Source organism: Carcharodon carcharias, chromosome 16, assembly GCF_017639515.1.
Source record: "Carcharodon carcharias isolate sCarCar2 chromosome 16, sCarCar2.pri, whole genome shotgun sequence".
NCBI lineage: Eukaryota > Metazoa > Chordata > Chondrichthyes > Lamniformes > Lamnidae > Carcharodon > Carcharodon carcharias.
Window position 1 is genome coordinate 96,434,208 of NC_054482.1, and position 15,480 is coordinate 96,449,687.

The 15,480-nt window shown below is 41.6% G+C and overlaps 1 protein-coding gene across 1 annotated transcript in view; it reads left to right on the forward strand.

The window, feature by feature from the left end:
• LOC121289338 (dihydropyrimidine dehydrogenase [NADP(+)]-like) overlaps window positions 1–15,480 on the forward strand; it is an 838,466-nt gene that overhangs the window by 345,735 nt on the left and 477,251 nt on the right. The window contains exons 7-8 of the mRNA XM_041208692.1: window positions 2,501–2,582; window positions 3,349–3,436. Coding sequence (XP_041064626.1) covers window positions 2,501–2,582; window positions 3,349–3,436 — 170 coding nt within the window. The remainder of the gene's footprint in view (window positions 1–2,500; window positions 2,583–3,348; window positions 3,437–15,480) is intronic.

The window sequence follows — 15,480 nt, forward strand, 5'->3', positions numbered from 1 at the left end:
CATGCACAACCATCTTTACAAAATGGAGTCTGGCGTGGTTTGCACCAGAAGTATACATGCATGGCATGGTTGGAGTTTTGGATGGCACTCATAGTGGCGAACGACCATGTGCAAAGGAGATGCACTTTGCAACCTTTGTCTCAAAGCAGTGGTGTCAACTCTAGAACGAACATTTTGCAACTAGCGTTGTAAATCATTAGACAAGTAAATTTAGACATGAAGTGTCAGCACTGTTTGCACTTGGGATTCTAGTTCGCAGTGCTAACTAGAACGCAGTTCTTTTATACCTGTGGATGAAAATTGCCTCCTCGGTTGGAAACAATGAGGTACTGCAATAACAGATAATTCATTTATTTATACCACTGGTATAAAGCCTCATGATGTACAGTTTTTGTACAAACAACCTGCTCTGATATTTCCTTTCACCAGCAATTTAATACAATAGTAAAGGACTAAAAATAATGGTAAGTATACCAATAACACCATTTCATAACATTTAAAAGTTTAGTTCATCATGCAGGTTAACATCTGTGTTAGTGTACAGCAATATACAGAATATGTTTAAATTCAAGCCTGTATAATGCAAATGTTTTGCAATCAATAAAATTTAGTTCTGCCTAACAATACTTCGGGATTTGTTATCGGTAACAGACAAGTTTAACACATTCACATGAACCACCTTTGGCGTCTTTGCAAAAGTGATAGCACTTTTAAAATAAACAAATTAATTCCTTTATTTATACACAAGACAAAAAAACCTTATACTAACCTGTTTCTACAATCACATAGCATCATTCATTCCATCAATATGTTAGTCGACTGGAGCTGTGCTGCTTTGCACTGCTATGTATGATCAAAATTTGACTGAACACTTCATCAAGGATGGGAATTGTGTGAAATGGGGAAAAAAAACACAGGGCAGAAGTTTGCCCTTGGTGGGCGGGTGTGCCCCTCCGGCTCGGCGGCGCGCGGGCAGCCGACCCCTGCCGCCAAACAGGCCCCACCACCATTTTGAGCGGGTGGGCAATTAAGGCCCGCCCAGCGGTCTGCCCGATGGGAAGCGCTATGCGCTTCCTGTGTTGGGGGGAGCAATTCCCCAACTGTCAAAGTGTGCTCTTTCGTGCATGCATGCAAAAGAGCGCACTGCTCCCTGAGACTAAGTGCTGTCTCAGGGAGATTAGTGACAGGTTGAAAAACTCTAAAAATAGAAAAATAAAAACATTATTAACATGTCTCCCTCACATGACAATGTCACACGAGATGGGACATGTTAATAAGAAGCATTGAAACTTTATTAAAGTTTTTAAACACGAACACGGAACCTCATCCCTCCAGTGGATGAGGTTTCATGTTTTATCAGAAGCCCGCTGGGGCCCCTGGCCTGCCCGCCAGCCTTAAGGTTGGATGGTCAGGGTCTTTAATGCTCTTAATTATCCTGTCAATGGCCTTAATTGGCCATTGACAGGTTGACAGGCGGACAGCTGATTTCACTGTCTGCCCACCTTCCTGAAAACTTACATGGACCTGGATGACGTTGGGGGTTCCTCCCAACATCATCCCGCGTCATTTCCCGTCGGCGAGCGGGCCCCGCCCCCAAATTACTAACAGGAAAATTCTGGCCTATATTGTTATCTCGCAGATAGACAGATTTTTGGCCTCTCAGGGAATCAAGGGGAACAGGCAGGGAAGTGGAGTTGAAAGTCAAGGTCAGCCATGATCGTATGGAATGGCAGAACAGGCATGACCGGCCATATGGCTCCTAACTCTTGTGTTCTCACCTGATAAACACCACCTAAAAGCTGAAAAAAGCATCGGCAGAACTGCTATAATGAAAACAAAAAATGCTGGAAATACTCAGCAGGTCAGGCAGCATCTGTGGAGAGAAACAGAGTTAGCGTTTCAGGTCGATGACCTTTCGTCAGAACTAAAAGAAGGCGGAAATGTAAGAGTTGTAAGCCAATGATGGGTTACTTCCTGCCCTTCCCTCTTCCACTGGCTTAAAAACTCTTACATTTCTATCTGCCTTCTGCTCTGATGAAAGGTCATCGACCTAAAACATTAACTCTTTGCACAAATACTGTCCGATCTGCTGAGTATTTCCAGCATGTTTTGCTTTCATTTCAGATTCCCAGCATCCACAGTATTTTGCCTTTGCTTCAATGGAGCTGCTTCTGAGTAGTAAAAATTAATTTAACAAATTAAGCCAATGATTTATGAAAGGTTATAACTGTATAAGGCATGAACTTCAAATATGTATTTTAACATAATTGCTGTATATTTTTGAACTTCTAAAGAGATAGTGAAATCTAAATCAAAATTTATTTTAGTTTTGTAAGATTTTAAATTAAGTTGTGAAATTACCATTAGCTGTCATTCTATCTTGACAGCAAAATATTTTAAAGGCTAAAAAGAACAGAAATGTGATAAGTGTGGATTTGCATTTGAATAAACCCTTTTACGGTCATCAAGGAACCATGAAACATGCTTTCCTTTTTTGTAGCACATCTGAGATACCTCAGTTCAGATTGCCTTATGATGTTGTCAAGTTTGAGATCAAGCTGATGAAAGACCTTGGTGTGAAGGTAATGGAACAACTCAGCCATCTCGCATGCAAAGAGAATGAAGAATGGCTTGAAGTTTACTGAAAATTAACAGCAAAATGTCACATACATTAGTAAAGTGCAATTAAAAGTCGCAGAATTGTCGCATTTGGGAAGGATAACTGCTTTAGTTCAGAGCATTTGTCTGTCTGCAGTTTGAATGCCACCAGTATGGGAAAGGGCAATCAATAGTTCTGTCTTGACTTGGCAGCATGTGATTAATTATCTGAAAGAAACAATTTTTTAAATTGTTGAGAGTATTCAGAATAATTAATGAAAATTTGTTTTCTTTTTAGCGAAGATGCATTTGTAGCTTTGTTTACCATTTTACATGCCTAATTGTGAGGAAGAAAATAACAGGACTTAATCCTTTAAAAGATCAAATTTGTTTACTCAAACAACCAAAAGATGATCAAAATCTGAATTTATAGCTGCTGCATGAAAAACAAAATCATAACCATCACCTTTTTCCACAACAAATTTAAAAATGAGCACCTGTGTCCTGAATATTCTCTGAGCTTGACAGAGTGTAAAACAAACTTTATGTTGAATATTGCAATGGCAAATTCTGCATTTTTAAAAAATTGTAGCAGAGTGTCGAAAAATGCTTTTCTTTAAAGAAAGAAATAAGGGTAACTACTTTTGGAAATGTTATAATGTGAACAAGTATCATGTGTATTTTTTTTAAAAAACTGCTATATGTGAATGCAAAAGTATATGATCATTTTTTATCTTTTGGTCTTGTTAGATTGTCTTTGGTAAAGGTCTGGGAATTGAAGGAATGACTTTGGAGACCTTGAAGCAGGATGGCTATGAAGCAGTCTTCATTGGCATAGGTCAGTGTACCAAATGTATTGACATTGCTGAAAAAAGAGACATGTCTAAGCTTTTCGCCAGATCGTATCAAAAAGCATGTCCCAGCAGCTGTTTGCAATGGGCAGGGTTCAGACCATACACAAAGAGCCCATGTTTGCAAAACTCAAAACACAGCGTCCAACATTAGATGTGATTCTGTGATTGGACAACGTCTACTAAATAATCCTCAGTGTGCTAAGAATTACGCTGACAACCAATTTAAGATTGTCAGTCAGGCTCACAATGTGGCACATCTGTGTGTACTGGGAGCTACATATATTAATACACAGGGCCCTGTCCTTCGCAGACAGATAGAACATGTACATACATTATGCTTGTTTCAGCAAAACAAAATAAGCGACAGCCATTTGCTGACTTATTCTTCAGGGCAATGCCTTGATGATTCAGAGTCAAGTTGCCTGGTTTAAATTTCAAACAAAATGCTTGGCAATTAAGTGTCAGCCACCATCAGTGGTGCATTCTCCATGGCAATGCCACTTGCCAACCAATCAGCACTCTCTTCACATACAGTTGTTTTCCTCTTATATTGGTATTCTTGCGAGTGTCCTGATGAATGCAAGATGAAAAGCTTAGAAATACCTTTTTCAGCAAATGCCTAAATGTATTGGTATTCTTTTTTCCTTCGTCGACAGCCTTTTCAGTATACAAGTGTGCAACTTACTGTCTTTTTTAATTCTTTGATGGGATGTGGGTATCACTGGCAAGGCCACCATTTGTTGCTCATCCCTAATTTCTCTTGAATTGAGTGGTTTACTAGGCCAGTTCAGAATCAACCATGTTGCTATGGATTTGGAGTCACATGTAGGCCTGATGAGCTAAGGATGGTAGATTTCCTTCCCTAAAAGGCATTACAACTATCAATGATAGTTCCACGGTCACCATTACTAAGATTAGCTGTCAATTTCAGATTTTGTTAATTGAAGTTAAATGCCACCAACTGGGATTTGAACTCATGTTCCCAGAGCCTTGGCATCTGGATTACTAGCCTAGTGCTATTATCACTACACCACCATCTCCTCATGGGTTCATTATTTTGAATTGGTATTTGATTGCTTAAAGCCACATAATAAACATTTCACTCCACAGGTAAATCAATTGAAATCTAAAGCCTAGATTTTCATCCCTTCTCACACGTTGGTGCAGAATCGATAGGCCGAAGGGCCTTGTCTGCACTGTGATTCTGTGATCCACGCATTGGGTATGCAGATTCAGGGGAATTCCCAACTCCGTAAACTCGTCTTCTAAAAATGTCTGACTGAACATCAGATTTTCTTTCCAGGATGGTGGGCTTTCCTTGGAGTTGAGCCAGGTGATTCTAGAATGAGTGTGGAGGATGCTGGGTTGGATGAAAGGCCTGCCTTGGTGTTCTGACACTGTATTGAAGTTTAATAAGATAAAACAGAAAAACATAAAACAACCGTCCAGCCCTCACCACATCCCCTCACCCACCACACACTCCCCATGTCCCATTCGTGCCAACCCATGCCACTTCATGCCCTCTGCTCACTCCCCATGGCCCTTTAAAGCCTCTATGCCACCTTATGCCCCACCCACATCCCCATAGCCCTTTATAGCAACTGTGGCAGCTTAGTGTCAACTCATGTCAACCCATGCCCTCCACTCAGCACCCTTTTCCCCTTACCATGCAAACTCACCCATTATCCACATTGGCTAGAGTTCAGCACCCATGCTGAGACTAAATAAAATAAAGTTCCAAGTGTCTATTGCAGACTTTATTTTAAAATATGCTCTCGTTCATAAAAATCCATTCACTACTTTTCATTCCTTCAACTACATTATCCCTTACAATAGCAAACATTTCATTCAGTTGCACAATCATTATAAAAAGATGCAGCAGAATTCATAGTCCCACTTCAAAGAATCAATAACCTTTTAGAACTGTCAATCAAATTGGAATTGCAGGTACCCTACTATGATAATGGATATTTGTGAAATCAGTCATGCAGCACTAATCCAGTAATATAAACCCTAACGCTTAAATCAACAGAGTGAAATAGCAAACAATTTTTTTTTACACTCCCCACAGTTTCTTCAAACAGCCAAAGGGCAGGGGTTTTAAACTCCTTGACAGCTCCTCGTGACAGTTAATCTTGATTTTTGACTATTGTTTTGACAGCTCGTCTTGACAGTTCATCTTGACATTTTTGACAGCTCCTCTTGGTACATCATTTTGAGATGTGTGACAGTTGTTTTTGATAGTTCCAATAAGTTTATGCACTTTTTACACACATTCATGTCTAATTTTAGCGGTCCAAACAGCACCTGACCTCCCCAAAAGGCACAAGATCTCCTCCAAAGTTGTCCCAGGACCATATCTAAAGGGGTACCTTATCTCTCTAAGAGGTACCCTGGATACCGAAACAAATCTACAAAATTCAGACCTGCTGCTAGGAGGTCTAACCTGCGCATGTCAAATTTCAAGTACCTCTCACACCAAAATTGCAGACTTGGGGAGGCAGCTGCTGATTTCTATGGGCAGCTACCAATGTGAAATGTGCATGCAAGAGCCCAACCAGAACCCATTCCCACCCCTGCAAAAACGGTAGGTGCCATGTTTGGGGGCAGGACTTACAGATTTTGGCCTCTTCCACCATTTTTGCACTGACAGGGAGGCTCTCTCCCTCCATAGTGCCAAAAATCCAAACCTAAGTCTGAAGTTTAACTAACAAAACATCTAATGTATGTTTTATCATCCCATACATTAATAAGATCCACTTCAGGTTTATTAGTGCAAACAGCCTACGTAGCCTGAAACAATGTAATATAAGTAGAAGCTCAGCCTTCCACTGCTGCCTGTTTTGATGCGTTGCACGATAGCACAATGGCATCATAAACATGCTCTGTGAATATTATAGAATTTCAATAATAAATAAGGACTTTAATGAATTAGCATATCCTGTTAAATAAATCTTTGGAAAGGCATTGTTCAGAAACTTTCATATTTTAAATTAACAATGAGCCCATTTATTTAAGAGAGCAAAAAATATAGGGCTCAATCACTGAAAATTGCACCACAGGTTAGCATCGTCATTTAAAAAAAGCAAAATAAACACTACACTTAATTTTTTTCTAGGGGGATAGAATTGAAAAGTAGGAAAGTTATGTTAAATCTCTATTGAACTTTGGTAAGACCACATTTAGAGGACTACATGCAGTTTTGGCCACATGTTATAAAAAGGATATAGAGTCCTGGAGAGGGTGCAGAGAAGATTAATGAGATAATGCAAGAAATGTGTGGGTATACATATCAGGAAAGGATTGTCAGGCTGAGCGTCTTCTCTTTTAAAAAATGTTTAATGGGAGTAAACGCTGACAAGTCACCTGGACCTGATGGTCTGCACGCTAGGGTCTTAAAATAAGTGGCTGCAGAGATAGTGGATGCATTGGTTTTAATCTTTCAAAATACCCGAGAGTCTGAAGAAGTCCTAATGGTTTGGAAAAACGCAAATGTAACACCTCTTTTCAAGATAGCAGCAGGACAGAATGCAGGACTATAGGCCAGTTAGCCTAACATCTGTCATTGGAAAAATACTGGATCCATTATTAAGGAAGTAGTCACAGGACATTTAGAAAATCATAATACAATCAAGCAGAGTCCATATGGTTTTATGAGGGGAATTACCTTTGACAAATTTATTAGAGTTCATTGAGGATATAAAGGGCAGGGTGGATAAAGGGGAGCCAGTAGATGTTGTGTATTTAAGTTTCCAAAAGGCATTTGATAAGGTGGCTACATAAAAGATTACTTTACAATATAAGAGCTCATGATGTTGAAGTTAATATAAAAGGATGGAAAGAAGATTGGCTAACAAACAGGAAACAGAAGGCCAGGATAAATGGGTAATTTCTAGGTTGACAAACTCTATCTAGTAAAGCACCACAGGGATCAGTGATGGGGCCTCAACTATTTACAATCTATATTAGTGACTTGAATGAAGAGTCTGAGTGTATCGCAACTAAATTTGCAGAGAATACAAAGATAGGTAGGAAAGAAAGTTATGAGGAGGACACAAAGAGTCTGCAAAGGGATATAGATAGGTTAAATGAGTGGGCAAAAAATTGACAGATGGAGTTTAATATGGGAAGCTGTAAGGTTGTCCACTTTGGCAGGAAGAATACAAAAGCAGAATATTACTGAAGTGGAAAGTGACTGCAGAATGCTGTGGGTCAGAGGGATCTGGGTGACCTCATATATGAATCAAAAGAAGTTAGCTTGCAGGTACAGCAAGTAATTAGAAAGGCAAATAGATTATTGGCCTTTATTGCAAGGAGGATAGAGTATAAAAGTAGGGAAGTCTTGCTAGGATACAATTCATTGGTGAGATACTACCTCGAGTACATGTAAAGTTTTGGTTTCCTTACTTGAGGAGGGATATAGTTGCATTGGAGGCAGTTCAGAGAAGGTTCACTAAATTGATTCCTGGGGTGAAGGGGTTGTCATATGAGGGAAAGTTGAGTAGGTTGGACCTTAACTCATTGGAATTGAGAAGAATGAGAGGTGATCTTATTGAAACATATAAGATTTTGAGGGGGCTTAACATAGGAGCATAGGAAAAAGGAGCAGGATCAGGCCATTTGGCCCCCCCGAGCCTGCTTTGCTATTCAACGAGATCATGGCTGATCTTCAACCTCCACGCTAATTTTTTAAATTCGTTAACAGGATGTAGACCTCACTGGCTAGGCCAGAATTTATTGCCCATTCCTACTTGTCCTTGAAGAGGTGGTAGTGATCCATCTTCTTGAACCGCTACAGTGCATGTGATGTTGGAACGCCTCAGAGCTGTTAGGAAAGGGAGTTCCAGGACTTTGACACAGCGACATGAAAGAACGGTGATATAGTTCCAATTCAGGATGGTGTGTGGCTTGGAAGGAAACTTGCAGATGACGGTGTTCCCATCCATCCGCTGCTTTTCTTCTTCTAGGTAGTAGAAGTTGCATGTTTGGAAGGTGCTCTCAAAGGAGCCTTGGTGAATTCCTTCAGTGCATCTTGTAGATGGTACACACTGCTGCTACTGTGCGTTGGTGGTGGAGGTAGCGAATGTTTAAGGTGGTGGATGGGGTGCCAATCCAACAGGCTACTTTGTCTTGGATGGTGTTGAGCTTCTTGAGTGTTGTTGAAGCTGCACTTAGCCAAGCAAATGGAGAGTATTCCAGTATTCCATTACACTCTTGAGTGTGGCTCGAGAATGGTGAACAGGTATAGGGGAGTCAATAGGTGAGTTACTCTCCTCAGAATTCCCAACCTTTGACCTGCTCTTGTAGTCACAATCCTTAAATAGCTGTTTCAGTTCAGCTTCTGGTCAATTGTAACCCTCAGGATGTTGATAGTGGAGGATTCAGCAATGGTAATGCCATTGAATCTTAGAGGGAGATGGTTAGATTCTCTTTTGTTGGAGATAGTCAATGCCTGACACTTGTGTGGTGCAAATGTTACTTGCCACTTATCAGCCCATATTGTCCAGGTCTTGCTGCATATGGATATGGACTGCTTGAGTATTTGAGGAGTCACGAATGGTGCTGAACATTGTGTAATCATCTATGATCATCTCCACTTCTGACCTTATGCAGGAGGCAAAGTTATTGTTGAAGCAGCTGAAGATGGTTGGGCCTTGGACACTACCCCGAGGAACTCCTGCAGTGATGTCCCAAAACTGAGATGGTTAACCTCCAATGAGTACAACCATCTTCCTTTGTGTTTGTATGACTCTAACCAGTGGAAAGTTTTCCCCCGATTAATTTATTCCAGTTTTGTTAGGGCTCCTTGATGCCAGTCTTGGTCAAATGCTGCCTTAATGTCAACGGCAGTCGCTCTCACCTCAACCTTGGAGTTCAGCTCTTTTGTCAATGTTTGGCTCAGGCTGAATTGGGGTCAGGAGCTGGATGGCCCTGGTGGAACCCACACTATCCCCATATCCCTTGATGTCTTTAATATCTAGAAATTTATTGATCTCTATCTTGAACATTCTCAATGACTGATGCTCCACAGCCCCATGGGGCAAAAAATTCCAAAGATTCACCACCCTCTGAGTAAAGAAATTCCTCCTTGTCTCAAACAGGATGTTTCCCTCTTGGGGGAATCTATTAGGTGGCACAGTTTCAAAATAAGGGGTCTCCCATTTACTAAGTGAATGAAGAGGAATTCTTCTCTTAGAAAGTCATTAATGTTTGGAATTCTCTACCCCAGAGAGCTGTGGAAGCTGGGTCATTGAATATATTCATGGCTAAGTTAGACAGATTTTTGATCAACAAGACAGTCCATAGTTATTATTGGGTGTTGAGAGGGGCAGGGTGGGGTGATGGGCAGTGGGGTTTTGGGGGGAGGGGGGGGCTGCATGTTGGCAGGCAAGAAAGTGGAGTTAAGGCCACAATCAGATCAGCCATCATCTTGCTAGATGGCAGAATAGGCTTGATGAGTCAACCAACCTATTCCTGCTCCCATTTCTAAGATGAATGGGGGAAGCAATTGATGAAAACATTCTTGTACTAAGAATATTTTTCAATTATACTGCCTTACAAGTTCCTTTCAGAACTGTTCAACACTTTCACAATATCCAGTAAAAGCTTCTTCCTGCTGAATACTTTATTCTATTTCTCTTCAGTGCTCCAGGAGCTGGGAACCTTGATTTCCCTGTGTACTTACAATGTGCCTATCAAGAAAATCTTGTAATTATTGAAGGTGCTACAGCATCTGGGCAATTTACAGATTAGATGTCGGAGTGAAATGTTGATTTCCACTTTGCAAAATCTTTTAATTGACCTAATTTTGAATATTTTTCTATGAAATTGGCTTTTTGTATAGCTGCAGCTTTTCTTAAAAGCATTCATTTCCAAGGTTATTTTGAGAGAAAAAAAGGGTGAAGTTCCTCCTGCCAAATATTTTAAGTAAGAAGTCCATATGAATAGAAAACCATGATATCCTGTAATCCACCTCTTTACGAAACTTGACGCCTCACTAAAATTGCCCACCTTCCAAATGTCTTGCTGTTGAAACCAAACGGGTAATTTTTATCTTGATTTTTTTTTTGTTGTGCCAACTCTTTGAAATGTGTTTGTAATGCATAATTCACAAAATATTTTGTGCTGTTGGCAGAGGTTGCCAGGTTGGCCCTGCATGTGGCGAGAAGGGCGGGGGTTGGTTGCAGTCTTCAGTACAGCCTGACTCCACATTTAGGTGATTATTTCTCTTTGAGCTTCTACCCTTTTTGAGGAGGTCTCTTTAAAGACCACTAGTTAAGCCAGATGTAAACTTGGTCACCCTGATTGAACCCAGTCCAGCACTGGCTGCATTCAGGCAATCTTGTTTTGGAAAAGGGAAGTAGACTCTGCATTTCTTTTTGCATATGCATAGGGACTAAAGACTCTTCCAGGCACATACACTGAATGTTTATACTTCAGCCTTTCCCATTCTGGGCATGGCTGGCACCATGCCACTAACATATTGGACATTTCAGACGCCTGTAAAAAGCTTGTCTTTCAGATAAGATGTTAAACCAAAGCCTTTTGACCCTCTTTGGTGGACATAAAAGTTCCCATGGCACAATTTCGAAGAAGAGTAGGGGCATTCTCCTCAATATCCAGGTCAACGTTCATTCATCACCAGACTCCTAAGATTCCTACGCCATTTCCGCCAACTCCAGCATGATGACACCACCAAACTCATGTTCCCTTCACTCCCCCCCCCCACCCCCGGGGGCATTCTGTAGGGATCGTTCCCTCCGTGACGCCCTGGTCCACTCCTCCATCATCCCCTACACCTCAACCCCTCCCAAGGCACCTTCCCATGCAACCGCAGAAGATATAACACCTGCCCCTTCCCCTCTCCTCATCATCCAAGGGCCCAAACACTCATTTCAAGTGAAGCAGCATTTCACCTGTACTTCCCTCAACTTAGTCTACTGCACTCGTTGCTCCCAATGCGGTTTCCTCTATATTGGAGAGACCAAACGCAGACTGGGTGACCGCTTTGCAGAACACCTGCGGTCTATCCGCAAGCATTACCCAGACCTCCCTGTCGCTTGCCATTTTAACACTCCACCCTGCTCTCATGCCCACATGTCCGTCCTTGGATTGCTGCATTGTTCCAGTGAAGCTCAACGCAAACTGGAGGAACAGCACCTCATCTTCCGACCAGGCACTTTACAGTCTTCCGGACTGAATATTGAGTTCAACAATTTTAGACCATGAACTCTCTCCTCCATCCCCACCCCCTTTCTGATTTTTCCCCGCCTTTTTGGTTTTTCCAATAATTTATATAGATTTTTCTTTTCCCACCTATTTGCATTATTTTTAAATGTATTTCCTTCCATTGTTTTATCTCTACCTTTTAATCTTTTTCGATTCCTTCACCCCACCCCACCCCCACTAGGACTATCTGTACCTTGCTTGTCCTGCTATCTACCCTTAATTAGCTCATTTCTTTAGATAATATCACCACCTTCAACACCTGTTTGTCCTTTTGTCTGTGACATCTTTTGGTTATCTCCATCTATCACTGGCCCTCTATCCAACTCTCTTGTCCTAACCCCCTCCCCTTAAACCAGCTTATTTTTCACCCCTTTTCTATTTTTCCTTAGTTCTGTTGAAGAGTCATGCGGACTTGAAACGTTAACTGTGTTCCTCTCCACAGATGCTGCCAGACCTGTTGAGTTTTTCCAGGTATTTTTGTTTCTGTTTTCGATTTCTAGAATCTAGTTTTTTGTTTTTTACCTAAAACAAATTGTCTGGTCATTTATTTTGCTGCGTGTATGGGAGATAATTGTGTGCAAATTAGCTGTCTCATTCTGTGCATTAAAACAGTGAATACATTTGCAAAGTACTTCATTGGCTGTAAAGCACTTTGGAATGTCCTGAGGGCATGAAAGACGCTGTAAATATACATCCTTTTAAATTGTCACAGCATCAACAAATTTCCATACCTCTGACTTAAAACTGACAGCAATGCTAAAGGGCACCAGGGCTAGGGAGGGAAATCATGGGCCCTGGTGTTTCCAGGTCCCTTATTTCACACTGCACCGCCATGCAACCACCCCCCCTCCCCCCGCCCACCCACTTCCGCAGCCCTTAATCCTTCCCCTCAATCACCAATCAATTCCCCATACATCACAGAAGGTCCTAGTAAAATGCTAACGCCTGTTGTTGGCATCTGTAACAAATATTGTAAGATATATATGCAGCTTGGTTAATTAATATTAAGAGCAGCAATGGTATAATGTAGTGTTAGTTTGCTTGCGTCTTCTAGGTGATCCCACTGTGGCAATTAAACAAACAAATTTTACTTTAACAGCATTATGCAATATTTTTAATTTGACAGGAGAATGCCTCATTAGTTATCAGTGCTAGGTCCTCAACTATTTACAATCTATGTCAATGGATTGGATAAAGGGAGCGAATGAATAGTAGCTAAATTTGCCATTGACATCAACATAGGTAAGGAAAGTAAGTTGTCAAGAGGAGGTAGGGAGTTTGCAAAAGGATATAAAGGGATATAGGTTGAGTGAGTGGGTAAAAATTTGGCAGATGGAGTATCATGTGGGTAAACGTGAACTTGTTCACTTTAGCAGGAAGAATAAAAACGCAGTATATTATTTAAGTGGAGAAAGATTGCAGAACTCGGTGGAACAGAAGGATCTAGGACCGGGATTTTCCAGCCCTCCCTGGCACAGGGGATGTGGCAGGCCAGCCAAAAACCCATTGACCTGGAAAATCCCGCCCTAGGTGCCCTTGTACACGAACCACATAGTATGCAGGTTCAGCAAGTGGCTAGGAAGGCAAATTGAATGTTGGCATTTATTGCAAGAGGAACGGAATACAAAAGTAAGGAAGTTTTACTGCAGCTGTACAGAGTGCAGGTGAGACCGCATCTGGAGTACACGTGCAATTTTAGTCTCCTTATTTTTAAAAGGATGTAATTGCTTTAAAAGCAGTTCAGAGAAGGTTCACTGGACTCATGAAGGGGTTGTCTTGTGAAGAAATGTTGGAGTTCAGAAGAATGAGAGGCGATCTTATTGAAACATATAAGATCCTGAGGGGACTGGGTAGGGTGGATCCCAGAGGACCATTCCTCAGGTTGGGGAGACTAAAACTAGAGGGCATAGTGAAAAAATAAGAGGTCTCCTTTTTGAGACAGAGATGAGGAGAAACGTTTTCTTCCAAAAGGTCGTTTGTGTGTGGAATCCTCTTCCCCAGAAGTAGTGGAGGCAGGGTTCTTTGAATTTATTCAAGACAGAGTTAAACGTTTTTTTGTTACACAAGGGGAGTCAAGAGTTGTGGGGAGCAGGCAGGAAAGTGGAGCTGAGAGCACAACCAGATCATCTTATTGAGTGGTGAAGCAGGCTCAAAGGGCCAAATGGCCTGCTCCTGGTCCTATGTTCCTATTTATAACACTGTGCAGACAACAACACTGATTTTGGCAACTGTCTCAACCCTCATTAACACGCACTGCACATTGTGCCACATGAACACAGTGACAGTAAATTGATATTTGGAGGCCAGAATTTTCACATCGGCGATTTGGGGGCGGGGCCCGCTCACCAACGGGAAAATGATGCGGGATGAACCATCAACGTCATCCTGGTCCCTTTAAATTTTCAGGAAGGCAGACGGACAGCGAAATCAGCTGTCCGCCCGCCGACCTGTCAATGGCCAATTGAGGCCATTGACAGGCTAGTTAAAGTAATTAAAGGCCCTGCCCATCCAACCTTAAGGCTGGCGGGCAGGCCAGGGGCCCCAGCGGGCTTCTGATAACACATGAAACCTCAAGCACCGGCGGGATGAGATTTCATGTTCCTTTTTAAAAACTTTAATAAATGTCATGTGATATTTATTAACATGTCCCATCTCGTGTGACATTGTCACATGAGGGGGATGTTAATAATTTTTTTATTTCTCCATTTTTTACGTTTTTGACAGTGTCACTAATCTCCCTGAGACAGCACTTTGTCTCAGGGAGCAGTGCACTCTGCACGCGCGAAAGAGCGCACTTTGACAGATGGGGAATCCCTCTTCCCCCCTCACACTGTCGGGCAGGCCACTGGGCGGGCCTTAATTGCCCCGCCCACTCAAAATGGTGGCGCGCCCCGTTTTGGCAGCGGGGTCAGCTGTCCGCCCGCTGATGAGCTGGTGGGGCCCACACGCCCACCAAGGGCAAAAATTCTGGCCGGACAAAATATTCATTATTTGCAGCCCAGATAAACTTCCCAAGATCTTTTCTATTCTGTAGAATAACTAGAAGACTTTCTCCTGCCTGTGTGCATGATATTATTCAATATAATTATTTCATTTATGAGATGTATTTGGATTCTATTTTATCAGTAATCTCACAGGGTAGAAAGTTCAAATGATGTCTGAGCAACAAAAGGGAATGATTGAACAACGTTGATTTTCACTGCCAGTGAGAAGTATTGGAACTCTCAGGTGTCTCTGTACAATGCAAATTTTAAGAGTCCCAGAGACAAAGACTGAATATTTCACACTTAAATATGTGTTCGCTTCATCAGCAAGCCTGAAAACTCTGCTGCTTATCAGTACGATATATTTTGAATATCTAGTATGCAACACAACTTTATCACGATATTTCATGCCTCAAAAAACTTATAAAAGCAGCAAAATAGAATGGGATAAGAGGTAAGTAGACAGAAGGAAAAGATTGAAGTCAAATGGAAAAGACTCTTGAGAATCGTGTAAAAGAGGTTATTGATTCACTATAAGCCCATTATGCACTCCTGTCGTGGCAATTTCACCTCATAAAGCCTGCTCACAGTAAACTTCCATTAGCAACAAAATAAAAGAAATGCAGCCGTGATGCTACACCCTGTTCACAAGATAATTATGGATGATAAAGGCCGCCTAGCCCAGCTCATCTCATCCATCCAGAATGACATACAAACATACGTATTAGGAGCAGGAGTAAACCATTCAGCCCCCTCGAGCTGGCACCACCATTTGATAGCATTGCTTACATTATACCAGTAACTACAACTCAAAA